Source organism: Bidens hawaiensis, unplaced genomic scaffold, assembly GCF_021521415.1.
Source record: "Bidens hawaiensis isolate Kalapana, Puna unplaced genomic scaffold, B.hawaiensis_p1.1 tig00007885_1, whole genome shotgun sequence".
Classification (NCBI taxonomy): domain Eukaryota; kingdom Viridiplantae; phylum Streptophyta; class Magnoliopsida; order Asterales; family Asteraceae; genus Bidens; species Bidens hawaiensis.
The window spans coordinates 552,501-572,001 of record NW_027491548.1 but is presented as its reverse complement, the minus strand read 5'-3'; the positions used below and the strand labels follow the sequence as shown (position 1 = coordinate 572,001).

Sequence of the window (19,501 nt, the reverse complement as noted above, 5' to 3'; positions counted from 1 at the left end):
GTAGGCACGAACTATGGGGGACGAATCATTTAACAAAGAACTGGTTGCGATTAAGGAAGGAGGAACGTCAATGACTTTCCAATGTCCAATTCTAAACTCCACAAATTACACGATTTGGGCTATAAGGATTCGAGCAATTTTTAATGTCCATGGAATTTGGGAAGTAGTGGAACCAAGTGCAGAAACAGAAGCGGAAGTGGATGAAAATCAAAATAATATGGCGATTGCATTTCTATATCAAGCACTTCCAGAAAATATGGTTTTGCAAATTGCAAATCTTACTTCAGCAAAAGATATTTGGGATGCATTAATGGTTCGACATGTGGGGGTTGATAGAGTTAAACAAGCACGCATTGAAACACTCGAGTCAGATTTTGAATCATTAAAGATGAATGTTAACGAATCACTCGATGTTTATGCCGGAAAGATTAGTCAAATCGCATCACAAGCAAGTAGTCTTGGGCACACTTTGGATGATAAAAGATTAGTTCGAAAGCTTTTGGGGTCTGTACCAGAAAAATACATTCAGATAGTAGCAGCGATCGAACAAATTGCAAATCTTAATACGATGCCATTCCAAGAAGCAGTTGGGAGATTGACGGCTTTGGAGGAACGCACTAAGAAGCAAACTAAGGAGGAAGACGTGTCAGGAAAACTTCTATTCACTAAAACGAATGAAAAGGAAATGGGCAAACACCAAAAATGTGAGCATTGCGGTTGTGGAAACTCATATCGGGAAGGCTTTGGATGTGGCCAAGTAAAAGGTCGGGGTTCCGGTAGAAGTCGAGGCGATGGTCGAGTACAAAAGTACAAGCGTCACATACGGTGTCACAAGTTTCATGAACTTGGGCATTACAAAAATGAAAGTCCAACATGGGAAAAGAAAGAGGAGGCGAATCTGATCCAAGAAGAGGACGAGGAACCAACTCTACTTTGAAGAAGATTGAAGACCTCACTTGAACTATATTTAGTTTAAGGGGGAGTATTGAAGTTAAACAAAATAATAGTAGTATTATAAGTTATAAGGGTTTATTTGTCATTAGTTTAAAGTTAGTTTAGGGTTAAAAGTGTCAATGTAAATAGGTTAGGGTCAATACTGTAAACAGATTGAAACGGTTATTGTTAAACGTCACGACTGTATTGATAGGGTTTATATATACCCTCATCGATCCCTTTGTAATTTGTATCAGACAATATTTATCAATAAGAATTCATTCATCATCATCGTGTTCTTGTTCTTGTTAGATTATATCATTGTTTGATCACCAAGTTTTACAACAAAAAATGTGAGTTACTTTATAAAGAATGTTTAGTAAAAGGTGTGGAACAAAAAATGTTAAACTCACACCGACTCTTTACTAAATGATCTTAAACGTGTTAAGGAAGGTTATGATAAACTTCAAAAATGTGAAAAGGCACTTTGGTAAAAGATTAATCAAAATGAGAAAACAATAAACAGACACATTGACGAAAATGATGCACTTAAACAAGAACTACAAGCTGTTAAAATTAGACTAAAAGAGTTGATTTAAAGCTTAACAGTTACAAAGTAGCATTTTTTTCCCTGGATAATAGTATCCCCAAACCGACCGGTAATGATGAGGTAACTGGGAAAGTTGTATATGATCATGGTGTGTGGTATAATCATGATCATGGTAATTCGGTTGAGGTTAACAATCAAAAATTTGTTAATAAGGTTGAATTAGTCATGGTAAGACATCTGAGAGCAAGCAAGAAATCCAGTATCAAAATCAACCCAATAAGGATTTCTTTATTCAAAAAGACAAAGGTAAACAAAATGAGGAATCTTTTATAAGAATAGTCCTAAGTTTGCTTACATTCCAAAATAAGATGTTGTTACATCTAAAAACAACCAAGATCTTCTTAAAACAGAAAAAACAAAATTTTCAAAATTCAAAATCTAATAATACGAGTTCAAACGTCAAATCTATTATTCCAAAGGTTCCTCCGAAACAAACGTTTAAAAGAAAAGACGATATTGTTAAAACTATTCCGGGGAAACCAAAAGCTATTGAGGTTGTTGATTTGAAAGATTGTGACGTAAAATGGTTTGAAAGTTTGAAATTTTATGTGAAAAGATCCAAATCAAAGTTCTATCATTGGATTATTAAGAAAAAAAAGACTCATATGTCAAATCCACACAAAGTTTTGTTGAAAAAGAGCCATGTTTTGAAAGTTCGGATAACAATGTCATATCTGTAAAATCCAAAAGTTCAGATGATTCAATAGTTTTACATGTCAATTCTGGAAGTTCAGACAACAAGAGTTCTGGTTTAGTGAATATGTCTAAAGATTCTGAAACCGTTGAGATTTATGAAAATGTCAAAGGGTCAAAGACCAAGGGGACTTGGGTTTTAATGTTTCCTTAAACTGTGTGTGCAGGGGCTCCAAAATTCATACCGTCTATCATTGGAGCATGGTTATGCTAACCACTATCAAATCAATGGAGGGCGAGGCATATACTGGAAATCTGAAAGGAGCTCATTACGGTTTGCTTTTCATATCCATTTTGTAATACTGAATGTCTATTCTTGTAAATGAGGCTGCCATTTTGATTAAGTGATCTAAAATACCTAAATGTTAGTAGACCACATCAAACAGTCAAATTTGTTTTTGTAAATATGTTCTCTTTTCAAACTGGTTTTTGGTTTTAGGGGGAGGTATTTCATTGAAAACTCAAAAACATTCAAATATTTGAAAAGGCCAAAAACATATAAATTTTGTAAATGCCAAAACATTCAAATATGTTGAAATGAGTTTTTGAAGCAGAAAGGGAAGATGATAGTACATTGATCATCGGGTTCCAAATCCTGTAAAAAATGAGTTGTTTATTTCCAAGTAGTGATTCTTGTACTGATTTGATATGTCATATCCTTTTTACCGTTGAAGGTTAAACGTGAAATATAAAGTATATTAGAAAGTGAAATCTTATTGTGTTCTTTATCTCACAATGTTTTCCGCGCATTGTGTTATATAGTAAATTGGTTACTAGGTGTGTCGATCCGTACAAGTCACATATAAATGACTATATGTTGAAAATGAGTTTTTTAAGCAGAAAGGGAAGATGATAGTACATTGATCATCTGGTTTCAAGTCCAGTAAAAAATAAGAGAAAAAGGCTGAGTGCTTAAGTGTATTAGTGTGTTGGTAGGCCTTAAACAAACAAGTAAGGAAAAGTAATGATATAAACATAAAAACTAGCCTAATTGAGTGGATTAACATCTTGAAGCATAGTTAATGTCTGTTTTAAGTATCAAAATTTTTAAAATATTGTTGTGTGTGCATGTGTTCATTTTGCGAAGAAATTCAACTTATTTTTCATTTTTATTTTTTTTTTTAGAAATTCAGCTTATTTTTTTTTCTTTATTTATGTTTAAGTCTTGGGTCCTCTCTACATGTAGTAATACCGATCTGAGGATTAAGACCTAAGTATTCTGCTTTATTTTCTTGGTGTTTCGTACAAGCTTTGGACCTTCTCTGCATATACTATAAGCACAAAAGTATGAAAGTCATGTACCAAACCGGAGGTTAAGGCCCTGTACAATTTCACATTTCCGTTTTATTTTGAATATTGATGTGGGAATACTGAATATTACAAAATCGATTGGAACACACTTAAATGTCATTGTTTTTTTCAAGATCATTAATTTGGACATGATAAATACAGTTTTTTGTGGTGATAAACTGTCAAACGGTTGAAAAATATTTACAAGTATTTGAGTATGCTTACATTGTTAATTAAAGATTTTCAACTTACAATTATCATGACATGCAAAGCTTGAAGAGGAGTTTGTTACACTATCAAGACATGAGGGGGGAATTATTGAATATGACTTAATGATCGAAGTTTTGGAAAACCTATTCTAAGCAATATCCAAGGAGGAGTTTGTTGAAGCATGAATGTTTGTTGCTAAGACACCAAGAACAAGCAATATCCAAGGGGGAGTCTGTTAGTGTATAAAATGTCTATCTCTTAGGTCATGTGAAGTTTGGAATACGTTTTAATGTTTTGGAATGTATAAGTCACATATATAGCGAATATGTACTAATACGGCGTATACGTACATATACGCGTATATGTTGTTTTTCATGTCTATAAATAGGTATTTTAGGCTTATACATTCATTAAGCTTTTTGGTCCAACTTATACTTGTTCTGTAATTGCCATATCATATTATACTTCACTAATATTGATATATATGAGAAAGAGAGAGAATATAATGGGAAATATTTTTCTTTTAAATCACTTTTAGGGATTCCGCACCTTCACGTTGATTCTAGATATCGATCTACGTTTTGTTCACGACACGAACATGTTCCTACATTTAATACGTTTGTGACTAATACAGATTGGTTGTTTGACTTCGGCCTTTGGAGTTGATATAGATTTAAATTTTGGTTTGTGTATTTGCCACACTTACTTATTTCGTTTAAGCTCCTGACTTACAAATTTTCGGGCGTTCCACTCACCCTCTAAGGAATTTTCCTTCGTAAGTTTTCTATTAAATTGTTTTTTAAAACCCATACCTAGGCATACTCCTTTGTTCTCATCCATAATAAGGAATATATGGATGATAGGGAAAATTTCTAGCTATATGACCAGAAGTTCCACAATTATAACACGATTGTCTTTTTACACGAAATACATTATGGTCTTGACGATTTGTGGGGACTTGTGAATTTCCTGTTAACCTTGAAAGAACATGACCCAGATCATGTATAACATCATGTACGTGTAAACAAGATGATAAGGATCGACCAAATTGTATTTGCTATACTAAACAATGTTGCGGGATAATATCATAAAGGATTCACAACACAATCACTCATAAGCTCCAATATATTGATATAACAAAGTGAGTACAACTGATCAGAGAATTTCTCAAAAACGGTTACAAAATAATGACATGGTAAGCATATATATAATAAACATGTTGGACCGTATAAGTCTAATGTAGCGTATAAGACTTATTACATTGTTATCCTAACTTTTAGAACATGATTCTTTCTCAACAAAAACTTGATCGGATGAGTCCTCTTTCTTAACAATCTAATGATATAACTTTGAATTGGATCTTTTTACATAAAATTTCAACCTTTCAAACCTTTTCCCAACTCAATATTTCAAATCAACCTTCTCAACAACTTTCGGTTTCTACAAAACATTCTTAACGGAATTGTCTTTTTTTCGAACGTTTGTTTCGGAGAATCCTTTGGAACAATTTATTTAACATTTGAGCTTGTATTTTTGGATTTTGAATTTTGAAATTTCTGTTTTTCTGTTTTCAGAACATCTTGGTTGCCCACATCTGGTTTTGGAACGTAAGAAAACTTAGGACTATTCTTACGTTTGTCTTTTTGAACAAAGAAATCCTTATTTATCTGATTTCGATACTGAATTTCTTTCTTGTTCTCGGATGTCATACCATGAACGAATGCAACCTTATTAACTTGCTCACGCATAACAGTTTGTAATTCCTGTTTAAGTGCAGCATTTTCGGCCATGAATCTGTTTATTGTTTTCACATTCTGATCAAACTTCTTTAAAAGTGCCATTTCGCTTTTTTGAATTTGATCATAAGCTTCCTTAACAAGTTCAAGCTAATATAGTAACGATTCGGTGTGAGATTTTAACCTTCTGTACTCCACCTCTGTTTCTTAACATTCTTTTGAAACTAATTCACACTTTTCACATGATTTTACATGAGCACAATTTTCCATATTGTTCTTTTGGAAAGACAAAACATGATTCTTTATTTTCTCGATGAATAGAGAGAAATTGTATGTGTTGGAGTTTAATTGAATTGACATAACAAATGTACCCAAAACTTCAGGTGATGTTTCAACAGGTGTATCTGTCAACCTGTCAATGTACTCTAACTCTCATTTCCCAATCCTGGCATGCTTCATTTTGTTAACAAGCTTGCAATATCTGTTAATTAAAGAATCAAGCGATTCTTCAATCAACATATCAAAATTATCAAATTCGTTCTTCAAAGCTTGTCTTTTATCTCTTCTCAAAATCTTTTCGTCATTAAATGAACTTGAAAAATCCATTCTTTCAAAATTGTGCGTAATCTTTATCAACGTATATAGAAACGTGTAGGTATATTAAAACATATACAGAGACTTATACGACAATGGTAGCATCAACGTATACGTATACACACACGTCAAAAGTAACAATAGTTAGCGTATAAACCCCATGTATAAGTGAGTACAACTGATAAGAGAATTTTAGTATCATTACCACAAGAGCAAGTACAATAGGTATCTTATTTCACAATCTTTGGTACCTTATATTTGCCAATTTTAGTTGGTTTAGCAGCATCAACATTTACCAAGTTATTGTCAATAGCAAAACCAAAAGATTCAAGCATACAATTTTCACTCTTAAAAACAGAGACCACACAAACATCAGTTTTAACACGACCAAAAAATGAACCAGTCATAAGTTCATAATTATCAAAAATACATAAGTCTTCCTCATCCTCTAATAAATATTCGACTATTACTTCATCTGCATTTGAAGTAGAAGCATTAGTATCACCATTTTGACAAAAAAAATAGGCTCAATGAGTTTGAGTTAGCCTTTTCCCAAAGTCTCATTTTCTACTCTACTCTGATACCAATTGTAAGTTCCGAGACAGGAATTTTCAATATGATTTCAAGTTAACACTTTGTTATGCGGAAACTAACAAAGTGGTGACCCAAGTATAAGATGAAAAACAAATACTAAACACAATGATCGACTTCAAAGCTCACATATATTATGTCAGGTACTTAAGTCTCTTTAACAAGAAAAACCGATTACAGCGAGGATGTTTGTGTCGCCTAACCCTAAACAATAATAAACATAAGTTTATATAGGATTGTACAAGCCAAATAGGCCATGCCCAATCTAGACCCAAAAACCCGTTAAGCCCACCAAGGGATTTAGGTTATCATTAAACAAAAGTGTCAACACTATTACAAATCATAAAACACATAATCTAGCACAACACATGAGTTCTATATCTGACCAAGAATATGATGAAGCATACAATTTTCTTTAGTTGAGTCACACTGGTAAGGAAACAATGATAACCAATGCCGTGTTTCAGCGATTATGATGCTTAAGGTTTGACTAGCTGGTTAACCATATTCGGTTATTAATAATTAATTAGTTAAATGACATGATATTGTTGTTTGTTACAAGCTTGAACCCCATGTGTGATTTCGTTCTCGGTAATTGTTAAACACATTTAAGTGTTAGTTGCTTTTAAAAAAAAAAAACCTACTACTGTGATCAGCACTCGACAAAACTTCATAATTGTTTCTTTATAATTTTTTTTGTAAATATAATTAAATAAACGGACAAATGTGTGACACTGACCACATGCTCCTCTGGATTCGATATTTGACTTAACCTGTCCATTGGTAAAATTAGGTTTTTGCACGATCCGTACGACACAATCATCAGTCTCAAATAAAGGTAAGTTGACATGCAACTTCTTAATCACCTCAATGACCTTATCATACTGTTCTTGGAGTATTCTTCCAGGGAAAGGGAGAGGTAGTTTGTAAACCCTTAATGGTTTTTACGGCTTCTCAACCTCTTCCCCCCTTTTAGACTTACTTGAAGAATCGGTAATTTTTGGGCTTAGCCTAGTTGACCGTTGTTAGTGTAACATTTCGGTTTATCCGTATTCGTACTTGTACTGTATACTCGATCCGCGTTTGTTAGTCGGGTCGTTCTAATTAATGAAAAAGCACATTTTTTGAGTATATGCTTGTGTTTTAGGGTGTGTTTGGCCTAGCCTTTTTAACCAAGCTTATAGCTTTCTTAGCTTTTTTTACAAAATAAGCTTAACTTGGTTTTTGGCTTAGCTTTTTAAGCTTATGCTTATTAGCTTATATAAGCTCATTTGAAGAAGCTTATATGAAGATGGTTTTTTAGCTTATTTGATAGAAGCTTATTTGTTTATGGATGTAAATTACTCATTTGTCCTCAAATGATGGTGTATTAGTAATTATTACTCTAACAAATTAAAGAATGTTGGATTTAACAACTTATTAAGACACATAATTAACTTGTAAAATATAAGCTAATCCAAACACTTAAAATGAGCTTATCAAATAATAGAAAAAAAGCTATGAGCTAATTTTATATATAAGCATAAGCTTAAAAAAAAAAGCTAGACCAAACACCCCCTTATTAGTTTATGTTTATATGTTACGGCTGATCGATTAACGAACCTCAAATCCTCATATTGTGATATTACTAGATTAGTTGATTAAATGATATATGACTATGTGTTTATAGTTTTTATGGGTTATATCTCATCCTCGTCCTCATGGTATGATCATACGCCGTCGGAGTAGCTCGATGCCATATTTGGGTCGGGTGAAAAGACACTTTTATTTAATGTTATGCTAGTTGAAGTAATGCACAATATTGCAAACAAATTGTCATTATTATTATTATTATTATTATTATTATTATTAGCATTACTATTATTATTATTATTAGTATTATTATTATTATTATTATTATTATTGTTATTATTATTATTATTATATATCTCAAACTTGTGATTCCTTTCTCAACTTTTTTTTTGACAAAATATATCTGTATTTACGCATATATCTAGGTGCATGGGATGATTAAAGATGCAAGGCATTAGTTATAGTTATTAAAAATAAAGAACAATGTGTTTTTGATTTTGTCATTTATGTATTTCTTGGATTTTTTTTTTGGTTTTGTTAACCATTGTGTACTTTGAGATGAATTAAGTTAATTAGTTCTTGTCACTAATTTAATTAGTGTGTTTTGAATCATGATACAAATATTGTCGCGAGCCGACATGTTCCACCGTTAGGTTGAGGTGTGACAGTTTGACCATGTTTTGGGAACATATAGTTATACCACGTTCGGAACCTTCTCCAATTATAACACCTCCTTAACATATTCTTCATTATTGATGGTGAAAAGGGCATTCGCGTGCCCTCTCGGAATCATTTTTGTATTACTTGGTAAATGACCAGATGGTCTTCCAGACAACCGTTTGGCAACTGAATATTTGCTATTGTCGCGGCTTGGTACTTCAACATAGCATCGTGCTCCACTAATTTTGCTTCATTAGTAGCTCGGCTCCGTTCATTGCGCTTTAGAATCTCAGCCTTCATGTCTTCAAGCAAGGCCTTCTCTTCTCCATTCCCGCCTTGGTCTGCATTAATTCCTTAACTAGATTTATTTGGACAAACAGGTTCTCCCTTCGTTGTTGCTGATATTGGGGCTGGTACCCACTAACTTACCTCCTCGATAATTGTTCTAATTTCTCCCGCTAGTGTTCCCACCAAACGAGGGGTTTTGATAATGCAAGGTGTTATTCACGAATGTCACACCCCACCTTAAGGAGTAGGCGTGTGACCAACACTGGTATCAGTATTGTAAATATTTCTTAGTATATGTTGCATAGCGGAAGCCTTTTCATTTAATAATATTACATTTGGAACTTCGGGAACTAAATAACCGGTAGTTGGTACAAAAGTTTTTAACATGGAAATGATTATTTACATATTTTACGATATTATTGATTACCTATAAAATAGTTTATAAAATACGTCAGTAACACATGATGGTAAACATGTTAACACTAAAACATTGTGTACACTTATTTATTCTCTACGGGTATCTTGTAACCTAACCCGTGATGGAAAAGAGAATAATTAAGTTCGGAAATTTGGAATTACTATTATAAATTCAAGCTTATCTCGAATTGCTCAGCAAACACCACCATGTTCGAGTACTTAGCAACTACCAATATTTACAAAACCATTCCTCACATGGGTATAACTTGGACCCGCCCGTCATGGCGGAGGAATAACCAAGAGTAGTTCGGTATGCTCACCGACTGCCCATATATGTAAGGATCACGATAAATGTATAAGATAGCCTGAGGGCCAACGATTACTTTTGCTTATAAAGTTCTAGGGATATATAATCCCATTTGAACATTTGTTCATATGACTCGTTTAAAGAGTTCTAAAAGTTTGAGCACATTCACCATTGTTTATGATGATCAGTACAATACTAATTTCTGCTTGTGTGTTACCTTGGACCTATAGTACGAGAGTAATCTTTTGTAAATACTAGATCAAGGATCTAGAATTTGACCTTTGATTTTTTTAGCACAGCTTTAACCTTGATATATCATTTGTTTGTATAAAACATTTGGATCTTTAGTCCCTTTATTTATTTACCATTTATGTGCTAAGTTTCTTCTTCACGGAGAAATGTCGTTGCTAGGGTTCTTTTTCAAGAAGAGACGTTAATTTGGTTATACCCGTTGTATATAAAAAATTATGTTTCTTAGTTAAAAAGAAAAATAATTTTAACTATAACCTTTGCATATGAAAAGCTCATATAGGCATAAATTTGATCAAGGTTTGTGCTATAACCTGACTAAGGTCTAAGCCATATTAATAAAATACTTAATCGGAACCCCTACCTTACACGGATACCTGGAGTTGGATGCTTAAGAGTCTTTGAGCAACACTTCTACTATATATCATGCACTAGAGATTACATGGTCGGAACTTCGAGGCTTCGGAACTTTGGCATGTTTCCCGAGACTTATGTGTGTAAAATGAGAGTGTCTGGGATGTTTTAATGCAGAGCCTGACCTCCCCTTTTATAGGCAAAATTTTCAAAGTTCTTCGCGTATCGAGAAGACTCCGCACCACCGGGTACTCTCATGTGGTGACACATGGGGTGCCGCGTGGGTCGACATGTGTCCTCTTACCATGGAGGTTATGTTGTGTATCACGATAGACCTTGGACTTGGTTCATCATGTAGCGTGACACCACCCAATATCAGGTTTTGCAAGACTTTCATCGCGCTTCACATAAAAAAAATCAGATTTTTCATTTTTGATCCCGTTTCACAAAAATATAATGCGGCTCTCAAGCATCCCGTGGTGATGCGAAGTGTAAAGTGCGCCAACAAAGAATCACATTTCGCTCGTCACACTTCGCATGAGCCCGAGCCCGTGCGCATGTTCATCGGGTGATTCACACCCTCGTTAAGGCCAATAAGTGTCTTGTCATACAAGAATATTATCTTGTGAATTATTCTCCTTATAGCAGCTCACTCGTTTATCTTTTAATCAATGTGGGTCAAATCTATTTTCTTTTTCTACCAATGTGGTATAAATCCAGTTTCTTATTTCTTTAACGTGGGACAACTGTAATTTCTTATTTCACCAGTGTGGGAAATAAACAATTTATTATTTCACATTCTCATTAACATATTTTGGGAATATGATTGGTCTTCAACTTTTTAAAGTTTACATAAAATTGGTTTAAAATTTTTAAGATATTACAACAAAGTCAACCTCTTCCTAATTATCCACTAAACTAACCTGGCAATCAATGGTGTTGTGGCCTCCACTACATATCTCGCATTTTGCAGTGCTCTTTGTTTGTTGTTTGATCCTTCACTATCTTTGTTAATGAGTAGATTTGTGCTTGCATTGATGTATTTGAGTCGACTTGTAACACCCTCTCGATGTAGTGGATGAGCTCCTGATCTCCAGTATATCGTAACTCGATGTTAAGTCTTCAAAAAGGTTATAACACTTGTTGGATCCTGGTTTTTCAAAATGTTTCCGTTGGTAGTTTGATTCAGCATCTCCCTAGTGTGGTGTGAGGATCCATCGTATAACTTCTAAACGAGCATCAGTTATCCGTACCATGACAAGAACAACTAAGAAAATGGTCCTTGAATCTCTCCTAGACCTCTTAGATTGACTCATCCGTTCTCATATGAAACGATCAAATTTCATCATGAATTCGAGGCGTCTTAGACAATGGGAAGTATTTATTAATGAATTTCTCTTGTAGTATGCCCCAAGTGGTGATGGAGCCTTTGGGTAAAGATTTAAGCCATTTGAATGCTTTATCAACGAGAGATAACAGAAATAATGAGATATAGATAGGTTCATTATTAACGTTTTCAATGTTGGAAGAAGAGGGAACACTTGATAAATAACGAAACCTTTAAATACTAAACTAAACTAAGAAAAGCGTAAAAAAAATTGGCGAGTTCCAAACTTGGGTTGTTCTCCAAATCGTGTCCCCGACAACGACACTAAAAACTTAATGTGCGAAAAGCTATATATAAAATGATAATCAATTTCTGCAATTCACAACTAAGCTTTAAAAATGGAACAACCTAATTAAGCTTCACACTATGGGCGAGTTTACCGGTCGGGCAGCAACATAGTCTAGAAAGTCCGGAATTCAAACACAAAGACACTTGAGGTGGCTCTAAATACTTAACCCTAACTAAGTCTGGCCTAATATTGTATTTTAATTTAATTAAGCATAACTAACTTACTTAACTAACAGGAAAACTTAACAAAGCTTAATGAGTTTAACAAACTCTTAGATTTGATGAAAGGGAACCACCTAGGTAAGGTATCTTAACAATTATTCACGAGGCTTTGTTTGAATTCCGAACTTTCTAGACTGTGTTGCTACCCGACCGGTAAACTTGCCCATAGTGCGAAGCTTAATTAGGTAGTTCTGTTTTTAAAAGCTTAGCTGTGAGTTGCATAAATTGATTATCATTTTATATATAGCTTTTCGCACATCAAATTTTGGCGTCGTTGTGGGGGACACGATTTGGAGAACAACCCATATTATATTTTAATTTAAGTAAGCATAACTAACTTACTTAACTAACGAGAAAACTTAACAAAGCTTAATGAGTTTAACGAACTCTTAGATTTGATGAAAGGGAACCACCTACGTAAGGTATATTAACAATTATTCTAAAGATAGAATAATTAAACGATGCTAAAGGTAACTAGGTCCCCATCGTCAGTTTTAATAAGAACCCCTAACATCATCTAGACAACTCGTAAACTCACAGTTGATTATCTAAGTACCCTAATGACTTATTTCTTGGTCCGCCTCAAATTCGCAAATCCCTCTAAATCCCGTAGTCTTAACAAACCTAGGGAAGAAGGAATTATTCCAAATTAAGGATTTCATAAATTAGGTTACAAATTAACCTAATCAACCGCTAGAAAACAGATCGAGGTCTTGCAACGGCTAACTAAATCAACTAGGCCAAGAGATATTCCAACCCCTAGTGTCTTGGCCCAACACAGAAACCGGTTCATGCAACTTATAACTACACGGGGTTCAATTAAACCAATCACATTCAATCACAACATTATAACTCATAATAAACTCACAAAACATGAAATTGACAATGGATAAACAATCAACTATTCATTAAACACTCTTTAAAACATCGATAGTAATCAAAACCAAGGTAGTTCTATGGAGTTTAGCTACTCATACAAAATATCTCAAGAACAGTAGTATTAAGGTTTTCAACATGTTCATGGTATGATTACAAAGTGTATTGAAGCAAATAAAATAGAACTGAACTTCCACCACTCGTTAAACTCTTAATTCTATAACCCAGATGTTCTCTAACGATTCCAGCAGCTTCTCATCTCTCGAAATCACCATAGGGGTGTTTCTTGATGGTTAGGGGGTTCAATAATCACATTTAGGGTTGCAAAAACAGGTTTTATAAAGTTTCCAAAATTTTTCACCGACAAAAATCTCGCCGCCCATCCCGACGGGTTGATAACCACTCTTTCGCGTATCTCTATGGATTCAGATTAACATATTGTGTTTTCTTTGTAAAATCTTCGTTATAACTCCATTTTCCTCCCCGTTTTTTACTATATCGATCTTCGGAAAATAAGGTTAAATCATAAAGAAACTAGTAAACTAAAGAATGTACGAGAGTGAAAAAAAATTGGAAAATAAAAATGGACTGGAAACAATAATAAAACCAATAATAGTAGAGAGGCTTATAATATACATAAAGGTAACAAGCGTTACACATAGTGGTGAAGCTTTGACGAAAAGAGACGGGAGAGGAGGGGGGCTAAAAGTTTCGGACGATAGCGGTTAACTTTTTACACTATTCCGCAAAAACGAAAAAGAGAGGGCGGGATCTCCCCTAGCGCAAGGTATCCTTCGGCCCTGGTCGCATACTCCATCGGGAGATAGTATTGTAACTAACACACTATCAAATATACGTAATATATTATCTATATCTGTATTACATATAAAACATTTTTGATAGGCATTATGGTCATTTTACACTTTTGAGAGACCATTAAACATAAACTAGCGAGACGCCGCTAAAATGAAATACACCGTATCTTCGACGACGTTCCATGGTATCTCCGGCTCCTTTAAATTAGGTTACGCAAACATTTCAGTGCAATTACACATTCTCAATTATCATACGGCTTTGCAATGAACGGTGTGTGTAACCCTGAATTGTTCAATTAAACCAGTCACGTTCAATTGCAATTACTCATCCTTTTAACTCCTATTTCAATTCACCAATTAAACCGTTATGGTTTAATCAGTGCCCAACCAATTCTCATTGGTTATAATCACTTGTATAATTCGTGTACATGGTTAATTGCAGTCCCCCTACACAATTGCAAAACATGGTGTATCAACTGAATCGTCTTTCATTGGTATTTTGTTTCTAATGACTTTTTAGTCTTGCAATATTGTAGGGCTAACATTCTATATTAGGATTAGGATTGTGTATGTCTTTCTATTTGCTAATAGTATGTGTATTACGTACCTCGGTACGTTTATTTTGTACCATTGTAATGTAAACTTGAAGAAATGGGGACCATATAAAAGGTCACTTTACCCATTTCTCTAAAAACTCTTCACAACTCTCATTTGAAATAAAGAACCCACTTGGGAAGAAAGAGAAACTCTCATTCCACCAAACACCAATCTTTTGTTTTGAAACCAAGAAGAAGGCAGTCCAGAAAATCTTCTAAAACCAGGAAACCTGCATCTTCATAGAATCCTAAGGTCTGTTCTTCAGATTCTCACACACCCCAACACTTTATAATTCTAGACAAGAAAAAATATATCTCAATTTTCTGAGATGGGCTTTTATCATCTCAAGGAGAATTGTCTTGTGATGAATAGATGCAAGAAATTCTTAATGTATCCCCGGTTTATTCAGCTTATTGTCCAAGACCTGATTCCAGATTTGGTGATTGATCAGACAATACAGAATGATGTGATGCCACTGGAACATATGACTGCTGACACTGTTCGACGTATGAAGAGTTATAGGCAGGACCCACATCCGAGAACCAAAAGATTGATTGGTCATCTGGTTAATCTAGATTATGTATGTGCTTCTGACTATCGTTGGATCCACAACGATTCGGATTCTGAGCATGAAGAAGGTCCAGGTGGGAACGATGGTGATGATAATGATGGTGGTGATGGTGATGGTGGTGATCCGGGTCAACGACAAGCTGAGGTTGAAGCAGCTGCTGCTCAACGTAAATGAAAAGGGAAGGAGGTGGCCGGTGAAGGGTCATCCAAACGTCGTGTGACAGCTGGTGCTGGTGTTTCACTTGGAGTTCAACCTCCAAGGTCGTCTATTATTCAAAGACCGGCGGTGCCGCTTGGCATGATTCCCCGTAACTCACTTTAACGACCACACTCACATCGGATCCTAGGCTTGGCATGATTCCACAATCCGTTTTATCTACTTGCCAAGGCCTACGACTGCTACATCGGTGGTTTCACCTACACCGACAATGATGCCTCTACCACCTATGGATATTTCATTTATGAGGATTACTCAACCTCAAGGTCCTGTGCAGCCAGTGCCAACCTCCTTTCTAGCTATGCCTCAAGAGAATCAGACGAACATGCTCTTGAGTCTGCTTCATCTTTATGAGAATCAGATGGCTGCTGATCATATGGCTCAAGAGCGTATGCTGTAAAATCAAAGAAGGCTGATGGGATATGTATCGTTCTATCAAAAGGAAACACAGGCCCTCCGTGAGATTGTTACATCTCAGGGGGTGAAAATTAAAGAACATGAGGATTTGATTCTGCAGCTTACTTGTAAAGATGATGAATTAAAGAAGCTCATAAATGATGAAGAGGATCCAGATGTCTCGGGTGCAGGGGGAAGTTAGCCGAAACAAGATCACGGCTCATTCTCTGGTGCAGGTACGAGCGGGGTTGCTGAGAATGTTAACAAACAGTTAGTTGTTTATTAGGACTCGACGAAGGCTAAACCTATTGAGTCGATAAAAGCCTATACTGTTATATTTGTTGATGGTACGGGGGTGGTCAAAAGCATTGTGAATGCGGATGAGATAGAAGTGGGACAGTTTATGGAAAGGTCCTTAACACGAGAGCAGATATCTATGCTGTTAGGTTTGAATGAAGATGAGCTGAACGTGTTAGAGACTGAGAATGATGTGGAGACTGATAATGATGTGGAGGTTGAGAATGACGAGGAAATCCTGATTGATCCAATGATTCAGATGAACACGTCATTTTTTTATGAAGATGAGGAGGTTGAGACTGAGGACGTGACGGCTGAGGAATACCCTGATCTGTTTCAAAGAACTAATGTTGATCAGGGTGCTCCTGTATTTACAGAAGAAAATGTTAAAGCAGCCGAAGACCACTTGGAAAAAATGTCAAAGGGTAAGAGTATTGATACAAAATTCGACTCAAAGCCAAATCCGACTGTTGCTGATATTCAAGGATGGTTTGCTTGTCGAAGCAAGAGAACTCGTAAGATTATAGATGCATACAGATATATTGATGAAGAACGAAAGCAGGAAGCCATTGCACGTGCTAAAGCCAATCAGATGACTTCTTTCAAGGTCGTGTCAAAATTTCGAGGTGATATTATTTTATGGCTTTTCGATTCTGATTTAAAGGTATGGGTCATCAGATGGGAGAACAGCGTTCAGTACTACGAAAACATTACTGACGTTCTCTCATTACCGCGATGGGTTGTCCGTACCCTGGCGTGTCGACCTTTCATCAACCGTGGTGGAAATCGTCAAGAAGAATGGTTTCATCAACATTTGCTTCTCGAGGTCAACCACGGGTTTAAATTCTTTAAGCCGTAGATTCCAATCCGTAAACGTATTGACGAGATAGATCCAAGAACGGGTTGGAGGAAGCTTATGCTTAAAGTTAAACCACCAAAGACAATGAAGATTGTGCCACTCAAGACGCTGAATCATCATATTTATTTATCGTTCAGCCGTTCGTACTATGATAATCGTACTAGCGAGGCAGTTATTGTTTTGGGAAAGGGCTTAAAGACCGAGCTGATTAAGATTATTGATCCGATGTGGCTCGTGAACTTGACTGAGACTGACAAGGATGTGCTGTTCAAGAATAAGATATTAATCGAGCGTCGTGAAGACTATGACCGAGCATTGCAATTTCAACGTGTTGTTCGTGTTTTTAATGAGTTTGGGATTCACAGCTGTAGAGAATGGCAGACAGAGCGCTTCAAATAATTTAAAGACAAAGAGCTCAAGACGAGGGGGTGTGTCAGTGCACGATTTTGCATCTCGAGTCTTTGTATTTATCGTTTTGTATTTATTAATGTAAAAGATATTTATGATATTAAGTTAGTTCGTTATATGTAAGCTAGTTCGTTAAGGATGTTTAATGAACTAGTTAGTTTACTTAATGTATCACCCATTCGTTAAGGATGTTTAACGAATGGGAGTTTAGTTCGTTATGTATGTTCCCATTCGTCATGGAATGTTGACGAATGAGGCATAACGAATCAAGTGATTCATTATGTTTCTTATTCGTGTCTGTAATGTAACGAAGTGGAGGCTGATTCGTTACGGCTTGTGTAACTAATCAAATCCATATTCTATATATAGAGGTTCATACCTCTGTTAATTTAAGTTTTGGTTAGTAACGTACTGAAACTCTGTCTGATTCTCTCTCGATCCAAACTTCACATAAGCTATACATAATTTACATATTACAACTAATATTATATATATATATATCAATATGATTAAGAGTAATCAATGAACTAGATCCGTTTAATCGTATTAAGATCTTAGATCTGAAATCGTTACTAGAAATTAGATCTGGGATTCAAACATGATTACGATGAGGTTTATGCTCCAGTTGCTAGGCTTGAGGCGATCTATCTCTTTCTGGCCTATGCTTCATGTATGAACTTCAAAGTATATCAGATGGATGTGAAGACTGCCTTTTTGTATGGGAAAGTGAAGGAAGAAATATATGTCAAAAATCCACTAGGTTTTGAAGTTCCTGATCATCCAAAACATGTTTATCAACCTTATAAAGCTCTTTATGGCCACCAGGCACCTCGTACTTGGTATGCTACATTAGCAGAACATCTCTTGAAGAATGGCTATAGAAGAGGTGTTATTGATCAAACACACTTTTTCAAAAAGGTGAAGGATGATCATATTCTGGTTCAAGTATATGTCGATACCATTATCTTTGGTTCAACATCTGATAAATTGTGTAGAGAGTTTGCACAAGTCATGCAAAATCGGTTTGAGATAAGCTCATTGGGGGATATGACTTTCTTTCTCGGACTTCAAGTTGAATAGAAATCAGACGGGATTTTAATACATCAAGAGAATTACGTTTGTGACATCATTCGGAAATTTGGGTTTAAGGACTCCACTCCTTTCCTCACTCTGATTTCTACCCGACTAGTGCTAGCTTCAGATCCATCGGGAAAATTAGTTAATCAACATCTCTATCGGTCAATGATTGGCTTTCCTATTATAAGTCCCGAATCTGGATCACTACAATATGATATCAACTAAACGAGTATTGGTGAGGAATACCAACACTCGGTGATTCAAGAACACGAATAATAACAGTAAAGGTAACATGGGATTACTTCAAAACACACGTATATTATTGAATACATCAGGTGCTTAAGCACTTACAATACTTGAGAAAATAAGAATGACCAACCATAACCCTATACATCACATCTCTATATATAGGGATAACAACCAAAGGCCGGCCCACACACCAAAAAGCCCACCGAGAACACAAAGGTGTTCTCGGTTTACATGTGCACCCAAAACCCAAGCCCAAGCCCAAATAACTAGTACTAATTACAATCAAGCTCAAACCACAAAACTAGGCCCAACAATCTCCCCCTTGGTTTGTAGCTTTATCTTTACTCTTCCTCCATGTAATCAAGATCCGCATCCTTCAACCCTTCAGCCCAAAATTTGTTATTGATGATAAATGCCACCATGCGTGTGTATTCTTTGGCGGTTGTTTCAAAAAGACCATCAGCAACAATATGATGCGTACTGAGTGTCTTGATGTCCTTCTCATGAAATTTCAATAGATCCTTAGGGTCAACAAAGCGATATTGACCTTTCCCCTTTTGTAGCTTGACAACAGCTGTAGCAGTAAAGGGATCAAAGAACCAGAATCTCATGTTGTCCAATGTACCATCGGGAATGGCACCAGGTACATGAATGTAAGTAGCTTTCTTTGTGGGAGGCCACATCACATTCACCATAGTTTTCCCATTTCGTGGATCCAGGACTCCTTTGGCTTTCTTCA

The 19,501-nt window shown here is 35.5% G+C and overlaps 1 protein-coding gene across 1 annotated transcript; it reads left to right on the top strand.

Moving 5' to 3' along the window:
- Window positions 1-13: 13 nt before the first annotated feature.
- On the top strand, window positions 14-937 carry LOC143636335 (uncharacterized). The gene has a single exon (XM_077103959.1). It carries the CDS (start codon window positions 14-16, stop codon window positions 935-937), a length of 924 nt encoding a protein of 307 aa, XP_076960074.1.
- Window positions 938-19,501: the final 18,564 nt, after the last annotated feature.